This window comes from Schistocerca serialis, chromosome 4 (assembly GCF_023864345.2).
Source record: "Schistocerca serialis cubense isolate TAMUIC-IGC-003099 chromosome 4, iqSchSeri2.2, whole genome shotgun sequence".
NCBI classification, from domain to species: domain Eukaryota; kingdom Metazoa; phylum Arthropoda; class Insecta; order Orthoptera; family Acrididae; genus Schistocerca; species Schistocerca serialis.
Window position 1 is genome coordinate 544,287,083 of NC_064641.1, and position 19,538 is coordinate 544,306,620.

A 19,538-nucleotide genomic window follows, 5' to 3' on the forward strand; every position below is an offset into this window, starting at 1 on the left:
AATGCAGGAAAAAGTCCATCTGCAGTAGCCAGAAGTCTTCATAAATAGTGAATCACTACTACATCTGAAAGCAAAATGAACAGTTGCAGAACTGTAATCAACACATGGGTCTCATTCAGCAAGTCACAGGACTCACTGTTACAGTAAACTGAGCTTTAAATTATTACTCATATGAAGACATCACAATTTATCAACAACAGAAACTTATTGTAGTTCTCCAGGATGTGTTGGCATGTAAAATTAGCTAGACTTCACGTGAGATATAAATCAACAGTGTTTCCCAAATAAACTGCTACATTTTTAGATGATAATGAAAGATGCTACTAATAAATTTATGAAAATTTTTGTCAGATACACAAACAAGAATATGCTGCGCTACTACTGGACACTGGTAGTTACAGATGATAAATGTATCTTGAAAACCATAAAATAAAAGTGAGTGTCAGACAGAGGCAGAATATATTAATTCCTCTATAACAAATAGTTTCACAATTTTTTAGGATTTAAAAGAACTGCCATGTCCCCCACAGGACTGCTTATTTACTTTCATAACAGTTGGTGTAAAAATATAAAATGGAGGTCACAATTGTGAAACTGTATTCAACATAATAAAGTTTTATATTATGAAACATGAACTATTTGTAAATGTAGTGTTGTGTGTCTCTGTGGATGTAAAATGGACGTATCAAATTTATAAAAGTAACAAGGCACTAACACTACAGGAAAGAAGCCATATCTAAATTAAACATGCAAACAAATTTAAAATTAATACTGTCATAATTTGTAATTCAATATTACATTAAAAATTCTTTGGTGCTTGTTTGAAGATAAATATTCAATACAATAGAAGTGAAACATATGGTAATATACTAGTATGATGTACTTCATAAATACATTAAATAAAGTATTACACCATATACTGTACAGAATCAATGAAATACAATATTCTTTTATATATATTTTACAATAAAATCTTGAACATACAATAACAGTAAACATTTATAGACACACCAAATAATATTTTTTTTTGTTGTAAAATCAATACTTTGATTTTTTTTTGCATCTCTAATGATAAAGTTTTGGCATGTGAACACTTAAAAATGATTTTATAGCAATAGGAGAACTCTGCATATGAACACAGAATCAATACATCACAAAACTTTTATTAAAGTACAACTATAATAAAGTTCAAGTGCTGATAATCACATTACATATATGAACAACAAAGGTGGTATCTGGGAGTGGTAAAGGTAATAGTATGAAGGACAGCTATACCAAATGATGTCAATGATGAAATTATTTTTCAGGTGGGTTCTTTCTAAAGCACTGTTCACAAACTGGATTATGTCCTGACACTTCTACAGCTTTAGAAAGAAACGTATTTCGGTATCTAATGACAAATTAGTACAGCCTTCAGGCAAAACTGTTATTAATTTTTACTCTTTTTCATATATTAGGTGAATGCAAATTATATCATGCTGGATACAAGAAAATAACATTTTCCCTAAAAATATGCAGGGTGTTCACTTTAAACTTTCACCCTTTTGATACTCAGGTATAAAAATGAGATTTTCAACAGGGAGGCATGTAATTTTGTTGCATATTTAATCTGGCCAACTCTTGTATCAACTAAAATACTGAAGCAAATTCTTTTTGTTAAATGGAATGATCCACTTTTAAACTGCATTTGGAAGTTCTTGAAAAGGCAGTACAGTGATATAACAGTTGATAATGACGGCACTGAATTATTTCTCAAAATACTTGAGAAATGAGCTAAAATTGAAAGAGAAGGTGACCAGAATTGGATATAGCAGTGTAAACACTGTCAAATGTGGCCCTCATGCAAGAGTCTGTTATCATATCCAGTCTTTCGACTGTTTGCTTGATTCCACAAAAGCCGTTAACATAAACACGATTATGTGTGCACAATTGAAATAACTTTCCATATCCAATTCTGATATGCTAGAAGTTAGCATACAGTTCCAGTTGCAGCAGTGGTAGGTGACCTGGTATCTCTGTCATAAAAAATACAGTCAAGAGGAATTACGTTTAATCTTAGTAGCATAGGTCTATCTTTTTACTGCTTCTAACGACTGAGCCTGGCATGAGAAGTCCACTTCACTGTGTTTACACCAAAATAACCATTTCCGATCACCTTGCCTTTCATTTTTAGTTGATACATTAGATACTTTTGTGAAACGTTCCAATACCAACTTAAACAAGTGTTACATCACTGTGCTTCTTTTTTCAATATCGTTAAAAATTTACCAGTTAGTGATGACAGATTATGCACAATAGTATGGAAAAGGAAATTACATTACAAATAAAACTGAGGTGTTTCAGACAGGGAAATTCATAGCATCAGTAATCTGTTCCAAAATTATGAACAAGAAAAAAATAAGGTAGTAGTTTGGAAATTTAGATAGTAGTGTCTACAATAAACCAAGGGAATTGCAGGAAACAGGAATGCTGATGTAGTGTCTAAAGTAACCGCAACACTTTTACTCAGATAAACACAATAATGTATCATGGTAATGTGAGTGGAAGTTTAATTTTTACAACATGTACTTACAGCTGTACATCACATAAACTTAGTTAAATTCTGCATAAACACTGAATTATTTTAAAACTGTTTCTTTAGTAGTTGTTTTCGCTTTGTAGTTGATTTATTTGAACAGCAAGAGGGAAAAAAATAACTGGAAGAAGAAAGATTACGGTTTAAAGACACATCAGATGCGGCTATTACACATGGAGTACAAGCTCAGGTAGGACAAGAACAGTGATAGAAATTGGCTGCTCCTTTCCCAAAAAACCATTCCAGCATTTGCCATAAATCATTTAGGTAGACTACACAGAACCTAAATCTGGAAGTCAAAACAGGTATCTGAACTCCTGTCCTTTTGAAAGTGAGTCAATTGCCTAATTCACTGAAAATTGTGCAGTTTTATGTCCCCCTTTTTTCTGGTATATTTCATATAAAATGTTATTACGTTTTTAATTGGTTATGATTTGCAAGATTTCCATACGGTACTTACAACACGAGGGTTAAAATGATATAATAAGCCTCTGTGACATATTGTGAATAAAGAGAATAAATTCCATCCAAAATGTAGTAAATGAATATTAAATTCCAGCTTACAGAGCTCTAAGAAATTTAGGATGTGTTAATGTTACAGGTGAATATTTATGTAACTTTCTCTGCAATTCCCTGCTTATAGAAAATAACTCTTGTGGCGCCATGAAATGCTACACTCGTTACACTAACGTTAATTGGAGCTAAAATGCATACATAATGCATGAACTTTATTCATGGCTACCACTGAGAGAACTGAAGTTCTGTCAATTCAACATGATGGCTCCTCCAAGAGTTTTCTGCCGTTACAGTATGATGAACCAACCTAAGCAAAATTAATGGAGGGGCATAATAAATAAGACAGTAATTTAATGCTGAAGGAAGAAAAGACAGAATAAGAAACAATAATAAGATGGAGGAGGACAACAAGCAGTTCCAACTTCCATTATAGAAATAAAATGAGAATAGTTTTTCTACATTTTCAGTTTTTAAATAAATAAATATTCTTTCTGTGGCATGTCCATTAAGATACTGATATTCACAAATGTGACAGAACAATAAATCTGAGCAGATATGGATAAAAAACTCTTAATGCATAATTATGTCTATCTCTCTGCAACAAAAGCTCGCATTATTCAAATGCTGTCAATGAATTTTTTTCTTCTTCTTAAAAGCACAAATTTGAATAGTCCTCTTTTAAAACAGAATACATTTTAAGAATATTCAGCTTATAACATAGTTACAATCATGACTAAAAGCACTAGTTAAGCATTGCATCTTATTCCAGCAATAAAATGACATCGAGTGCACAGTAAAAACTGCATAAAACTACCACACATATTGACAATGCAGAAATTCCTGCAGAGCTTTTGGATTATGAACATTAATGTTCATTGGCTGCGGTGAATGAAGTATTATACTCTATTCTGAATCTTCATAATGAAAATTTTTTAAGAATACTCTGTCAGCATATGATATATTGGTGTACAGAAGATGTTGCATGACAGTGAAAATGAATACTTCGCTACTGGAAAGAGAAGATGGCAAAAATTTACTTTGTAATTCTAACAGCAAACTGTTTAAAAAACTTTCTTAAAATATTCAGTGCAGACAACTCTCAAACAGTTTTTTTACCCTGTTGCATAAAAATCATCTCACAATGAAATTCCTGTAAATGAATAAAAATTATGAACACACATATGCAGACAAAATTTCAGAAATATATATAGAAATATGATTTGCTGAAGCACTGGTTGAGACACTGACATCTGAAACATTTCGACTGAAGAATACACATTCATACAGGTTTTACATATATACACTAGAAGTCTGGAATGTAAAAAATACTTTGTACATGACCCACTGAAACATTTCAGTAACAAATAATACAGTTTTAAATAATATTCTATCATCAATTTAAGTACAGAAGTCATTCTTATCTTACAACATAGGTTCCACCAAACTGTCAAACCTTTAGTAGTACATACTACTTGCACAAATAAAAAGAACAATATAAAATGTCATATCAGAGGAGCTTTTACATAAGAAATGCTGCATTGTTCACAAGTATGTTCACATCGAACACCAAAGCAAAATTCACTATGAGATTACTTCTCATGCAGAATATCGAATTGTACTTAGAACAAAAATAATTTAAATTTAGAACAAAAATGATTTAAAATTGTTTGAACTGATGAACCATGCTGAACCATTTATTAAAGACACACAAGTATTATGTACTGTAAGTTTACTAACACAATAATCATTCTAAATATTTATAAACAATCATCATCATATTTTTAACCAGCAGCAACACTTTTAAATAATACCCTAAAAATTAAGATAACAGTATAATACTTTAAAATATACTAATGTAATCTAGCAGTCTGATCTCAAAATTCCATTTACCTTTAGTTTGCTAAATGAGAATGATTTCAAAATGTTAAACTGTGTTATCACAGTTAATTGATAAAAATGAAAAAGGAACAAGAAACAGAAAAGATAAGAAAACTGATAGTTTTGCAGTTGCATTATGCAAATACTAGTACATGCACAATGTAACTTGGCCCTTTCTTTTTCTTTTTTTTTTTTTTCTTTCTTTTGGGGAGGGAACGAATTGATGTAAGTCTGACGACTGAGTTGGTATGGAATGCATCAGCCCATTGCCAACCTTAGCTACCAACCTGACAGTATGCCACAGCACTGTAGTAGGTGCTATGAATGTAATGTGGATTCATTCCCCCTGCCCCTGCCCCCCCCGCCCCCCCCCCCCCCCCCCCCCACACACACACACACAAGCTGACAATTGTGTGCTTACATTCCAACTTTTACCCTGCAGCAGCACCCAAGTTACGTTGTGCATATAGAAAAATACATTTACATTGAAAATATAAGTATTAAATGAGAATTTTTATGCCTATGTTGAAAAATAATGTGTCAAGTATGACTCACAGAAGCATTAAATCTGAATAAAAATATTATTGGCATACCATTTTTTTCCATAAATGTAGCAGTCACCACACTGCAGTAACAAACTGCATTAAGTTACTGATTAAATGCACCACTGTACCTCAAAGCATCAAATCTTTCTGCATTATCAAAGCATGTACATATAACACAGAGGCAGCTTTTAATAACTTGCTTTTTAAAACAATCTAAAAGTGCACACTGGCAGTAGTATTGTAGATTTCCACAGTTGTACTTAATACTAATGGACACGAATGGAATTTATTTTGGAACACACCATAATGTTTACATTTCCCCACAATACACTGTTCTAAATCTATAACTGATACTAGGATAAGAAAAACCACATTTACATCACACAGATTAAATTCTTTTGCCTCGTCTAGAATATATACATCATTAGCACTTTTATTCACATCTAAATGAATCCACATTCTGAAACTGCAGTATTTTTGTGAAATTCCACAGTTCAGAAATGGAGGTCTGCAAATGAAGATGGCAGATTTATTGGTAAAAATGGCTGGTATTATTTCAATTTGTTGTTTTTCATTTAATATTTCCTCTAATATGGTCAATAATGACAGCAAAGTCACCGACATATTATTAATGCAAATTTAAAAAGTTTAGCAACTAAAAATACCAACTGTTGTGCCATTAAGACTTTTATATGACTCTATTACAAATTTTTGACACTACATGAATTAAATGTAATAAGCGTTACACTTCACAACTCACCATTCTACTAACAAAACATATCCTTTTTCTTTCTTGGGCTTTACACCCAGTAATAATTCCATCTCCTGTATACTTTAATAATATGTTTACAGTTTCCTACTATTTTAAAAACATTTCAAGAAATAAACCTGCTGTTCAAGTGTATCACAAGAATCTCTCTTCTGCTCTCCCTTATGCATGCAAATATTTGTAATATGTGTAATTTATGGATCATTGAGAAACTGATCATAATTAAAAATGAAACACCTTTCTTCCTGTGTTGATGCAATTAATCTTTGGCTATAGGGTTTTCAAGATGATACCAAGTTAAAAAGAAATTTACTGTTTTGAATCCTTTTTTCCCTCTCTTGGATCTCTAGTTTTGAATCAGCTATATCAGAGGATGTCAAACAAATACCTAGCCAGCATCTCATACAGCTAATATTACTATAGCACACCACAAAACTTATTCTGAACAATGCATTTCAAACATCGAGTAAGAAAGTGCGTAACAAGTAGTTCCTTGTCCATCACTGCAATGACCTTTAGAAATGCAATTTCATTTGAGATTAAATGAAAGATTTAAGTTTTTTTGTAGACCTACAAACAAATTTAAACCTGGATAGTTACTTGGAAACTACTAAAACATGTCCCTCCCCCCTTTCTTATTGGCATATGTAGTAGGATATGGCAGGAACATAGAATACTAAAAGGAGATAAATTCCCCTTGTTTTTTAACATGTATCAAGCACTGAATGCAGCCAACTTTTCATACTTTTTTCACATACCTATTTATTGTATACAAACATTTATAGGTAATGAATGACTTCTGTGGTCCATAAATAATATTTAGAAAACTACTTTTCTACTTTATGGTGTTTTATTCCATTTCTTAAATCTGTAACATCTGTTATTTCTAATTATATACTTTGTTACATTCTTTCAATGGCTGGAAAAAAACTGCATGCATGGACTAAAAATTAATTCTGGGTTATTTTGCACATTACACTGTGTTTTGCATTTTCTCGGTTCCCTTGATAAAAGAAGCAGTTGTTGTAGAAATGGTGTACTACAGACAATTACTCAGTCAACTGTGCTACAAAGAGAGCTATTTGTTTCAGTAACTGTAAATGAAGAATGGAAAAAAAATTCAAGTGTCAACTAAATTTTAAAGATGATACACGGATTCAAGTTAGTCTTTCAAGCAATGCAATATTTCTTTCTGAGAGAGAGAGAGAGAGAGAGAGAGAGAGAGAGAGAGAGAGACAGAGAGAGAGAGAGAGAGAGAGAGAGAGAGAGAGAGAGAATCACTGCTACTTATTGCTTCTTTACTACTCCATCAATGACAACTACATTCAATACGTGTTATTTCACTTTAAACTTTTTATACAAATCCTTGTAGCCTTATTCAAGTTTTACACTCTCCTTTTGAAAGTAACATCAATTATTATCTTCCACTCAAACTTCAATAAAAACTTGATAAAACGAAAAACACCACCAAAAATACTTCACCCTGATATTTGTCAGAATTTAAGGCATTATATGTCCTGAATTTCATACCTGCTTACATTTTGATTTTCTTATTGCACGACAGCACTGCTCTCTTTCTCTCATTTTTGGCACAGATACTAGCAATACATCATTACAAACAGTACCACTACCGTATTCTATATCACTGATAGGCCTCTTTTTGTATCATTTTACTACTTTGCATTTGAATGACACCCCTTTTAACATATTTTACACATTATGACAAGAATAAAATAATGCGTGTCTATATCAAGATTTTGAATGCATTTCAAGGTCTGAACAGTAATAATATCATTAGGTCACTATCTTAATATTCAAAATTAATCAGCCTTGAGGAAGGGCTATGAAAAAGCTATCAGCCGCTAAAATAAAATATTCTATTCTAAATTCCATTTAACCAAAGACTAAATAAAAATGCTGCCTTATTGACATTCATTTTTAATTTATCACAAGACCATACTTAGAAACTTTTATCTATATGCAGAAGGATGCTCAATACAGTAACTCATATCATCTTATAACTGTCATGTAACATACAATGCAGACACAACTTCTCTCCTTCTAGAATATCCTGCCTGTTTCACCACTTTTCCCACTCTCATCACAGATTGTTGCTGAATTTGTTTCCAGGATAACAACATTTTCAAGAAGATAGTATCATTTACTCAGTAGCTGCAACAAATCTCACAAATATAGTGTGTTTTATTTCAAAAGTTATTAATCATGTCTTTATAATTGCTCTAATTAATGACTTCTTTCTATCTATGAACACTATGTGAGTAAAATATCTTGACCAACATTACAAAACGACAAAAATCTTTTTTTGTTTATAGTGTACATTTTGTAATGTTCATAATCAATAGTACCATGTTTATATAAACTCATATTTTGCAATGTTATGGGCAGTAATGGTTCAAACCATCTGAATAATATGATGTAAATCAATAATAACTCATGAGAGTGAACATCTTGTACTGGAAGTTTAGAATGAGTTATTACAAGCAAATAGGATGAAAAATAATGTGCATCTCAACATATAAGTTAAAGCATTGTGCTATAAACAGGAATTAACATATATAGTGAAAAAGTACAGCTGCCACATAAGCACGGGGTTGTTAGGTTGCACATGTACAGTCTTTGGCACATTACTATAACATAATACTGCATAAAAAGACATAGCCAAAACATTCAATGTATAAAATACTTCTTTTACCAAAACTGAGAACATATTCGCAATTCCAACAAGGCACATTCAGGTATTTATAAATAATGAAAGAGTACAATGAAATAAAGAGGAAAATTAATGTATACAGATCTAAAAAGGCAAGAAATGTTCAATCAGGCAGAAGACATAGCTTCAGTCATAAGATACATGATACACACCGTTAATGCGCAAAAATACTGTGGGGTTGTGAGACACACAGCTGCCCAAATTTTAATAAGAGGAAATTTGTGGGGAAAATGCAACAATCAAACAATTGCTTACACATATGTATAACATGAGAAAATAAAAACATGCATGTTACAGTGTATATCAGGCATACCATGCTTTCCTTTCCAAGCATTAATTAATTGAGATGATTAGCTGCACACAACTACTGTTAGATGACTTAGGTTAGTTGGTCCTTAAACATTGTTGTTCTAATTCTTGTTCTCCACCTCTTCCTTTGCAGACAATTTGGCACCGACACACACACACACACACACACACACACACACACACACACACACACACACACAGGGAGAGAGGGGGGGGGGGGGAGGAAGAGGGGAAGAGAAGGGAGGGGAGGGGGGAGAGAGCAGATTGTATACAGGTTTTGAGCTTTGCTGAAAATCAGTGAGCTACCTAAGTCTCACATCTGTCACATCTAACACTTTACTTTCATAACCTACTGTAACATCTATTGGAATATAAATTATTTCTAAGTAAATGTTCCACTACTAAATCCACTTCACACTACTCATTTCCACATGCAGCTGTAAAATCTGCAATGTATCAACAAAGAGTGATCAACAGTTCCCAAATCTCAAAGCTGCACAAAAAGATACTTTTCCTGAACTCACAAGTATAAATCACTTATACTCTCTGAGCAAAATGTAGTCTTAAATACGAGGTTTGTACGTTAATGTGACATGTACTGTGTGCATTTCAGCCATGCTAATGGGACGTGAGCCCTCTTCAGTCTTACGCTGTTGTGAAGATGGAGACAAAGACAGCTGCTGCTGTTGATGAAGATGCTGTGGTTGTTGTGACTGCTGGGGTGATCCCTGCTGCAAATGCTGCTGTTGCTGTTTAGCACCATTTTCTTTATTCTTACGCCGACTTGAACTACGATGTAGATGATGGCGTGACTTCTCACCACGGCTTGATGAACGACGGACATTAGGTCGTTTAAGAGACTCCGCACTTGCGCTCAATCCCAACCCACCTTGAACAATCAGAAAACAATAATTAACGCATTAGTAAGGATACAAATATACCTAGATTCACAGGACATAAGACTGCTGATGTGGTTCTTACTATAATATTAAAGTATGTTAACAGCAGTAGTGGAAAGTGGAAACGTGAAGAAGAGGAAAAGTAGGGGGAGGAAAGAAGAAAACAAGAAAAAAGAATAGGATGAATAGATGTGAAAAGGGTCAGGAGATAATATCTCGTTACCTCAGCCACTTCACTAAGTCGAGTGCATCTGCCAACAATTTCATTAGAAGCTATGAGGGGCATCCTGTAAGTAATGCAGCACATTTATTTTTTTCTTGGCCAATTTCAGTTGAAAAAATACAGAATTTGTTGTGGGACGTCATGGAACATTCCCACTTCAACTGCTGTAGTTTCGTGAAGTTCCGATAGATGGCAGCGCTATACATAGCCTTCAAAATGGCGTCAGTAACAAAGGTACATTCCATGCAGAGAGCTGTCATCGAGTTTCTTCTGGTGGAAAATCGAAACATCAATTATTCGTAGATGGTTGCAGAACATCTACAGAGATCTGGTGATGAACAAAGGCACAGTGAGTTGTTGGGTGAGACATCTGTCGCTCTCCTGTATGCTAGCCAGCCGCACACAGCTGTATCTCCCATGTGCAGGCCGGCCACACACAACTGTAACTCCTGCAATGCTGGAATGTGCAGACACTCTCATTTGAAGTTATCAGTGGATCAGAGTCAACCACCTCACTGCAAAACTGTATGTCTCTGTTGGTAGTGCTGACGCACCTATCCACCAGTTGGGGTACTAAAAAGTGTGTAGCTGCTGGGTTCCTCGCAGCCTAACAAAAGACCCTATAGAGCAACAAAGGACTGCAAATTAACCATACGGGGTGTGGAGACCCTGGGAAGTGAGGGTGAGCAGAGGAAACACTTGTGACAGGTGCTGGGCTGCAGCCTCACCATTACAACAGACATCGTGGGTAAGGTAAGTAATGCTTGCTTTATTTGCAGCTGTGTGGTGGGTGTGCAAGCTGACATTGAGTTACTACATTGTAGTGTTCCTATACATGGTCAGGTATTCCCCGTCCAACACTAAACTTACCAGTGCTCATACTAGCCAGCTAAAGATCGCCACTGGTAACCAGGATGTCGACGGATCACATGAGCCTTTGTCAACCATGCACCCAAGCTTAAACGCTTAGAGAATCAAGTCAAAGATCTTGGTTTAGTGAATTCAGGCCTTACACAGAAATCACCAAATGGGGAATTGTGGGATAAGGTTATCCATTTACAACTTGAAAATGTCTTGTTGAATTAACGGGAAAATGCACGACAGGAAGAGGGTTCTGTTCCTGGATAGGTCAATCAGCAGCAAACATCCAAGCCCTTAGGGCAGGGTCAGACAGAAGGTTGAGGGTTATTTAAGGGGACACTGTACATGAAATTCGTTGAAAATTGACATTTTCTGTTTTCTACTCCATAATGTACTTTGTACTTTCCTGAACATTTTGGTATAAAATCAGACAATTGTGAGACCTTCAAATAATATTTTGAATGTTGACGTGTGACTGTCAAATTTTGCAGCTATGCATATACTGCCACAGTTGAGCAGTCATGTCTTGGGAACTACAGTGTCTAGAAGGCTGTGAATTACTTTGTTCTGTGCCTACTGCTACATCTCAGAAGTTGGAATTATGAATAAACAAATCAGTCCTTTGTTTCTGAAACTAGTTTTTATTGAAAGTAGTGCAATTATTGGCTATTTTTGTAGTAAGATAATTTCTATTGCTTTTTACACATAAATAAAATGACTTAAGTGTAAAAGTAACTTCAAAAAATGCAAATTTGCTGGCAACAGGTATGTGAGACCTGCATTTTCTTCTGAAGTACTTGAAAACACATGTGCTAGCAGTGAAGGAAACCACAATAATGCTTCTGAAGTGACCACGCTCCCTAGTGCATCGAAAAGGAAAGTAACTTTAGAAACGTGTGACAATGGTAAAAGTAATGAGATTATGAACAATGTCATTATTGATCTGCAAATCCTTGCACAAGTTCTTTATGAAACTCTCTCTTGCTGTCTTTGTGGTGGTGAAGTTGAAGTTGGTAATATTGGAGCTAGAATAGGTGTGTCTAAATTAATTACTAAATGTCAGAAGTGCAAAAACGGAAAAGCATTTCATACTTCTTCAAAGTGTCCAGGTAATGAATTGTATGATACTTATGTGAGACTGTTTTATGGCCTTAGATGCATTGGTGAAGGTGCAAGGGCTGGTAATGTTCTCTGCACTGTTGAATTTGCCAAAACCACCTCATAGGTACGTGTAATACGTAACAGCAATTGGGGACTCTGTAAATGCTGTGGCTGAAGAGTCAATGGTTGCTGCTACATCGGAGGATGTTGAACAAAATGAGGGTGACACAGATACCTGCATTGCTGTGGGTGGATCCTGGCAAAAGCATGGGTTTAGTTCTAAAAACTGTTTTACACGTGGAATAAGTATTGATACTGGAAAAGTTTTGGATTTTGAAGTTCTCAGTAAGTACTGCCAAGGTTGTACAGTGAACCAGAAGAACAGATTACTTCATAAGCAGCAGTGTATAGAAAATTATGATGGCACAAGTGGAGGAATGGAAGCTAAAGGAGCAGTTAACATTTTCCAGCATTTGCAGCAGGAGAGAGGTGTCAGATATGTGAATTACTTAGGTGATGGAGACAGCAAGGCTTTCATTGCAGTACAAAACAGTAAGCCATATGATGTTCCTATACAAAAACTTGAGTGTGTAGGACATGTCAAGAAAAGGATGGGAACACATCTGCATAACCTAAAAACCAAGCTGGGGGAACACAAAACTGTCTGCTGGCGAGACAATAAAACGGGCTGGAAGACTAACAGACAAAGTAATTGGTGAATTACACGAATATGATAGGATGGCCATTAGAGATAACTGTGATAATTTAGAGAAGATGAAAATAGTTGTGTGGAGCACTTTCTTTCATCGAATATCAACTGATGAAAAGCCATGTCATACTTTGTGTCCACCTTCCACCAAACACTTGGTGTAAATATAGGCAAGCTGAATTTTCTGGCACCCTGCATGAATTTACACATAAACATTCTCTTCCTTTGGCAGTAATGGAGGCAATCAAACCTACTTATGGAGATTTGGCAAATCCTGAGCTGCTAAAGAAGTGTTTACATGGGAAGACCCAGAATGTGAATAAGCCCTTCAATAATGTGTGGTGCCGTGTGCCTAAAAATGTATTTGTTGGCCTTATGATGGTAAAGTTAGCAGTGTCTGATGCTATAATAACTTTTAATGGCAGGTACTATGAAAGACGTAAGGTTCTGGATAAGTTAGGGGTAAGATTTTGACAGAACACAGCTAAAGGACTGCGGGAACAGGATGAGCTTCGTGTATGTGAAGCAGAGTTAGCTGCTCAGCAAATGATAAAAGAAGCAAGAAAGAAAAGGAGGAGGCAAGCACTGGGCTGTTGTGACACCGAAGAAGACACAGACTATGGGTCAGGGCAATTCCAGTGCATAAAAGATGCAGAAATGTAAGTCTGTATAAGAATTTGTAATAAAAAAGTTTTAAACCTCAATATCTCTAAACTACATTTTTTTGCAATAAATGATGCATTTTCTAAAAAAGTACTGACGGTAGATACATGAAATTTTCACAGCATGTCAAGTGTGAGATTCAATACAGATAATTAAAATATCCTGAGTTGTTTTGTTTTTATGTTCATTTATTTACAAAATTCTGTCAAACAATTGAAATTGAGCGTTTGAGAAAAAAAAAAAAAAAAAAAGAAGAGGAAAGAAAGATAGATAACATGCACCACGATACAATTTTTGTAATAATTCTAGTTCAGTGTATCTAGAAAGGTGCATTCAATAGTTATGGAAAATTGTAAGTTGGTGTCTTAGAAAGTTTCCAAGATAATGGATTACAAAATTCGATAATTTAACATTGGTGGCATAGGACATACAATGTCCTCTTAAGATGTTACTGAATCCGCTTTGGTCTGTGGCCTATCAATTGATACTAATGAACAAGTGATAAATTTGTAGTAACTAACACTGTTTGCAGGGCCAAGCAGCTGCCTTGTGAGTCACTGATTGGTGATATTTCATGTTATTTAGCCTACCTCCTGACACATAATAAATTAAGTAGAGTAGTTTCAAAAGAAAGCCCCTGATGAAAGTGTACTATTAAGTGGGTTATGAAGGAGAATGCTAGAAGGAAATGTGTCTAGCCAATTCCACAATGATCTTGCGAGTTGATATTTTACCAGGTTCAGGGATGTAAGGAATTCTTCGTGCACTATATTGAGGATATTTGAATTGCTATGACAACTTTGTGCCTTGGTGTTTCAGAGTCAGAAGCAATAAATAACATATTAGAAGATATGTGCCTGACAGACTGTTTGTGGATTCTGTTTCCTAGCAAGCCTCAAACCTGCTGCAAGTTAGATAGGTTATTGTTGAGTACTGAAAAGTCTATTTCAATGACGAGAAACGTGGTCCACTTCTAACCCAAGTTTGGAAAAATTGACCACTCACAAGGGAACATCCCCATCGTACCCCCCTCAGATTTAGTTATAAGTTGGCACAGTGGACAGGCCTTGAAAAACTAAACACAGATCAATCGAGAAAACAGGAAGAAGTTGTGTGGAACTATGAAAAAAAAAAGCAAAATATACAAACTGAGTAGTCCATGCACAGGATAGGCAACATCAAGGCTAATGTGAGATCAGAAGCGCCGTGGTCCCGTCGTTAGCGTGAGCAGCTGCCGAACAAGAGGTCCTTGGTTCAAGTCTTCCCTCAAGTGAAAAGTTTAATTTTTTATTTTCAGACAATTATTATCTGTCCGTCCGATGCGATCACTTTTTTTGGGAGTGGTTATCACATCCACAAGAAAACCTAAATCGGGCAAGATAGAAGAATCTTTTTACCCATTCGCCAAGTGTACAAGTTAGGTGGGTCGACAACATATTCATGTCATGTGACGCACATGCCGTCACCAGTGTCGAATAGAATACATCGGACGTGTTTTCCTGTGGAGGAATCGGTTGACCTATGACCTTGCGATCAAATGTATTCGGTTACCATTGGAGAGGCACATCCTTTCGTCTACTAATCGCATGGTTTTGCGGTGTGGTCGCAAAACACAGACACTAAACTTACTACAGTGAACAGAGACGTCAATAAACGAACGGACAGATCATAACTTTGCGAAAAAAAAAGTAAAAATTTCACTTGAGGGAAGACTTGAACCAAGGACCTCTCATTCCGCAGCTGCTCACGCTAACCACGGGACCACGGTGCTCCAGAGCTCATATTAGCGTTGTTGTTGCATATCTTGCACATGGACTACTCAGTTTGTATATTTTGCTTATTTTTTTCATAGTTCCACACAACTTCTTCCTGTTTTCTCGATTGATCTGTGTTCAGTTTTTCAAGATCTATCCACTGTGCCAACTTATAACTAAATCTGAGGGGGGTGCGATGGGGAGGTTCCCTTGTCAGTATAGCCAGACTAATCCTAACTCCGACTACATGATGGCATATTGTAGCCATACAGGACAGTTAGTATGTGAGTGGCTGGTACCACAGGAGAAAGGTGGGCACAGTTTACATCATACAGGTGCAGGCTGGTATAGGAGCCTACATGGGTTATTAAAATGCTGGTGTAAGATCAGGGCTCTTTCATGGGTTATTCTACCATTTGGGTGTGCTACTGTGAACCATGAACGAGTGTGAACAACAATGGACTTAGAGAGAAATCTATCACTAATGGATCCAAGGTGATACAACAAATTTTTCACATGTGTAAGCTGCCTGGTTTGTAGAAGTCACAAATGTCATGTCGAACGGTCAACATTTCTCATTTCAGTGCAGAGTAGGGGTGGGATCTGTTGGAAGTCTTAGGAGTATAACTTGAGGTACTGATCAATAGATTGGGGGTGACTGATACTACACAATACAAGATTTTGCTCATGGAACAGGTTCCAGTTTGACAATCTCCCTATCACTTGTCACCATCCAAGACAAGGGAAGCGAGGAAAATTGCTGACCAACTTTTGGCTGATGGAATAATATGGCCTTCAGTATCCCCTTACACATTGCTGATTTTCTTGGCACCTCAATCAGAATGATATTATGGAATCAGTACCATTACACAATCCACATAATTTCAATGTGGTGGTTTATAGCAAAACCCATAAAGAGCACCTGGACCCTATAGGGCAAGTCCTCTGCTGTCTAAATGAAGTGGGGCTGAAGGTAAAACCATAAGTCAATGTGGCTCAAAAGGAGATTTTATTTCTGGGTCATACAGTGTCCAGTGAAGATATGAGAGTGGACGATGGTTAGACTAAGGCATTCACCTGTTCCCTAGACCTAAGAAAGAGCCGGAGGTAGCTAGTTTCATCGGTACGATTTCCTTATTTTTCTCTTTTTTTCAAATTCATTTCAAATTTTTCCCAGCCGGTCACCCCCTTAACTGGTTGCGGTGGAAGGGAGAATGTTTTCAATGGAGTGAAACTCAGCAGGCATCCTTCAATGCCATGCCTCAAAAGCAGCCTTGGCTATTTGTCCTGCAGGCAGAAATGTCTAATTCAGGTGTTGCAGCAGTGTTTCTCCAAGAAAATGAAGAAGAGAAGAAGCCTAGCAGATACGCCTCAAGGTTGTTATGAGTCACAGAGAATAACTATTCTGCATATGAATTTGAGGTGATAGCCGTGTTATTTGGCTTGAAACCGATCACGTCTTCTCTCGAGCATAAGCTATTTCATTCAGAGATGTGCTACTGGGCACTGACATGGATATTTGCTAAACTGCAGAAGATGAGGAAAAACGTTAGATGTGCTGTGAGGATCTCCACCTTCTATTTTGATGTGTGGCATATAAAAAGGGTGGATAACTGTGTGGCTTTTGCCCTTAGTCAAAGGTTTCAGCCCAAGCTTGAGGTAGAGATCTTTTCACAAAGCACCAAGGAACCTGCTTGTGAGGCACTAGTCTTCCAAGAGATTCTTGGGCTATTTGGAGATTTAGCAAAGACAAACAGGATACACCACCTCAGTTGTAAAGCCTCGGACAATGTGGTATGAGTCCACTGGGTGCCTTAATTTCACTTTCAACACTGCCGTAAAGGAATCTCCTAAGGCCACTCCTACCAAGTTATCATTTGCCTCCCCTGTTAATTTGCCACAGTTGAATTTGTGGTCCATTAATGACCTCCTGTATGAGGAAAATGATCCCAAGTTCATTAGGCATAACTAGGAAGGCATGCAGCTTTACTGTATGGTTAAATGATGATGGCGTCCTCTTGGGTAAAAAATTCCGGAGGTAAAATAGTCCCCCATTCGGATCTCTGGGCGGGGACTACTCAAGAGGACGTTGTTATCAGGAGAAAGAAAACTGGCGTTCTATGCATTGGAGCGTGGAATGTCAGATTCCTTGATCGGGCAGGTAGGTTAGAAAATTTAAAAAAGGAAATGGATAGGTTAAAGTTAGATATAGTGGGAATTAGTGAAGTTCAGTGGCAGCAGGAACAAGACTTCTGGTCAGGTGAATACAGGGTTATAAATACAAAATCAAATAGGGGTAATGCAGGAGTCGGTTTAATAATGAATAAAAAAAAATAGGAGTGCGGGTAAGCTACTACAAACAGCATAGTGAACGCATTATTGTGGCCAAGATAGACACAAAGCCCACACCAACTACAGTAGTACAAGTTTATATGCCAACTTGCTCTGCAGATGATGATGAAATGTATGAGATAAAAGAAATTATTCAGATAGTGAAGGGAGACGAAAATTTAATAGTCATGGGTGACTTGAATTCGAATATAGGAAAAGGGAGAGAAGGAAACATAGTAGATGAATATGGATCGGGGGTAAGAAATGAAAGAGGAAGCCGTTTGTTAGAATTTTGCACAGAGCATAACTTAATCATAGCTAACACTTGGTTCAAGAATCATAAAAGAAGGTTGTATACCTGGAAGAATCCTGGAGATACTAAAAGGTATCAGATAGATTATATAATGGTAAGACAGAGATTCAGGAACCGAGTTTTAAATTGTAAGACATTTCCAGGGGAGATGTGGACTCTGACCACAATCTATTGGCTATGAACTGTAGATTAGAACTGAAGAAACTGCAAAAAGTTGGGAATTTAAGGAGATGGGGCCTGGATAAACTGACTAAACCAGAGGTTGTACAGAGTTTCAGGGAGAGCATAAGGGAACAATTAACATAAATGGGGGAAAGAAATACAGTAGAAGAAGAATGGGTAGTTCTGAGGGATGAAGTAGTGAAGGCAGCAGAGGATCAAGTAGGTAAAAAGATGAGGGCTAGTAGAAATCCTTGGGTAACAGAAGAAATACTGAATTTAATTGATGAAAGGAGAAAATATAAAAATGCAGTAAATGAAGCAGGCAAAAAGGAATGCAAACGCCTCAAAAATGAGATCGACAGGAAGTACAAAATGGCTTAGCAGGGATGGCTAGAGGACAAATGTAAGGATGTAGAGGCTTATCTCACTAGGGGTGAGATAGATACTGCCTACAGGAAAATTAAAGAGACCTTTGGAGAAAAGAGAACCACTTGTATGAATATTAAGAGCTCAGATGGAAACCCAGTTCTAAGCAAAGAAGGGAAAGCAGAAAGGTGGATGGAGTATATAGAGGGTTTATACAAGGGCGATGTACTTGAGGACAATATTACGGAAATGGAATGAAGATGAAGTGGGAGATACGATACTGCGTGAAGAGTTTGACAGAGCACTGAAAGACCTGAGTCGAAACTATGCCCCGGGAATAGACAGCATTCCATTAGAACTACTGACGGCCTTGGGCGAGCGAGTCCTGACAAAACTCTACCGTCTGGTGAGCAAGATGTATGAGACAGGCGAAATACCGTCAGACTTCAAGAAGAATATAATAATTCCAATCCCAAAGAAGGGCAGGTGTTGACAGATGTGAAAACTACTGAACTATCAGTTTAATAAGTCACAGCTGCAAAATACTAACGTTAATTCTTTACAGACGAATGGAAAAACTGGTAGAAGCCGACCTCGTGGAGGTCGAGTTTGGATTCCGTAGAAATATTGGAACACGTGAGGCAATACTGACGTTACGACCTATCTTAGAAGAAAGATTAAGGAAAGGCAAACCTACATTTCTAGCATTTGTAGACTTAGAGAAAGCTTTCGACAATGTTGACTGGAATACTCTCTTTCAAATTCTGAAGTTGGCAGGGGTAAAATACAGGGAGCGAAAGGCTATTTACAATTTGTACAGTAACCAGATAGCA

At 36.5% G+C, this 19,538-nt stretch overlaps 1 protein-coding gene across 7 annotated transcripts in view; it reads right to left on the bottom strand.

Moving 5' to 3' along the window:
- Window positions 1–5,367: 5,367 nt before the first annotated feature.
- The window catches only part of LOC126475270 (rho GTPase-activating protein 20), a 183,667-nt gene continuing 169,496 nt past the window's right edge, over window positions 5,368–19,538 (bottom strand). For 5 of the 7 annotated variants that reach the window (XM_050102988.1, XM_050102990.1, XM_050102986.1 and 2 more), the window contains one exon: window positions 5,368–10,212. In XM_050102988.1, coding sequence (XP_049958945.1) covers window positions 9,887–10,212 — 326 coding nt within the window. In that variant the 3' untranslated portion in view covers window positions 5,368–9,886. The remainder of the gene's footprint in view (window positions 10,213–19,538) is intronic. The other 2 variants (XM_050102992.1, XR_007586686.1) reach the window with 2 other exon arrangements.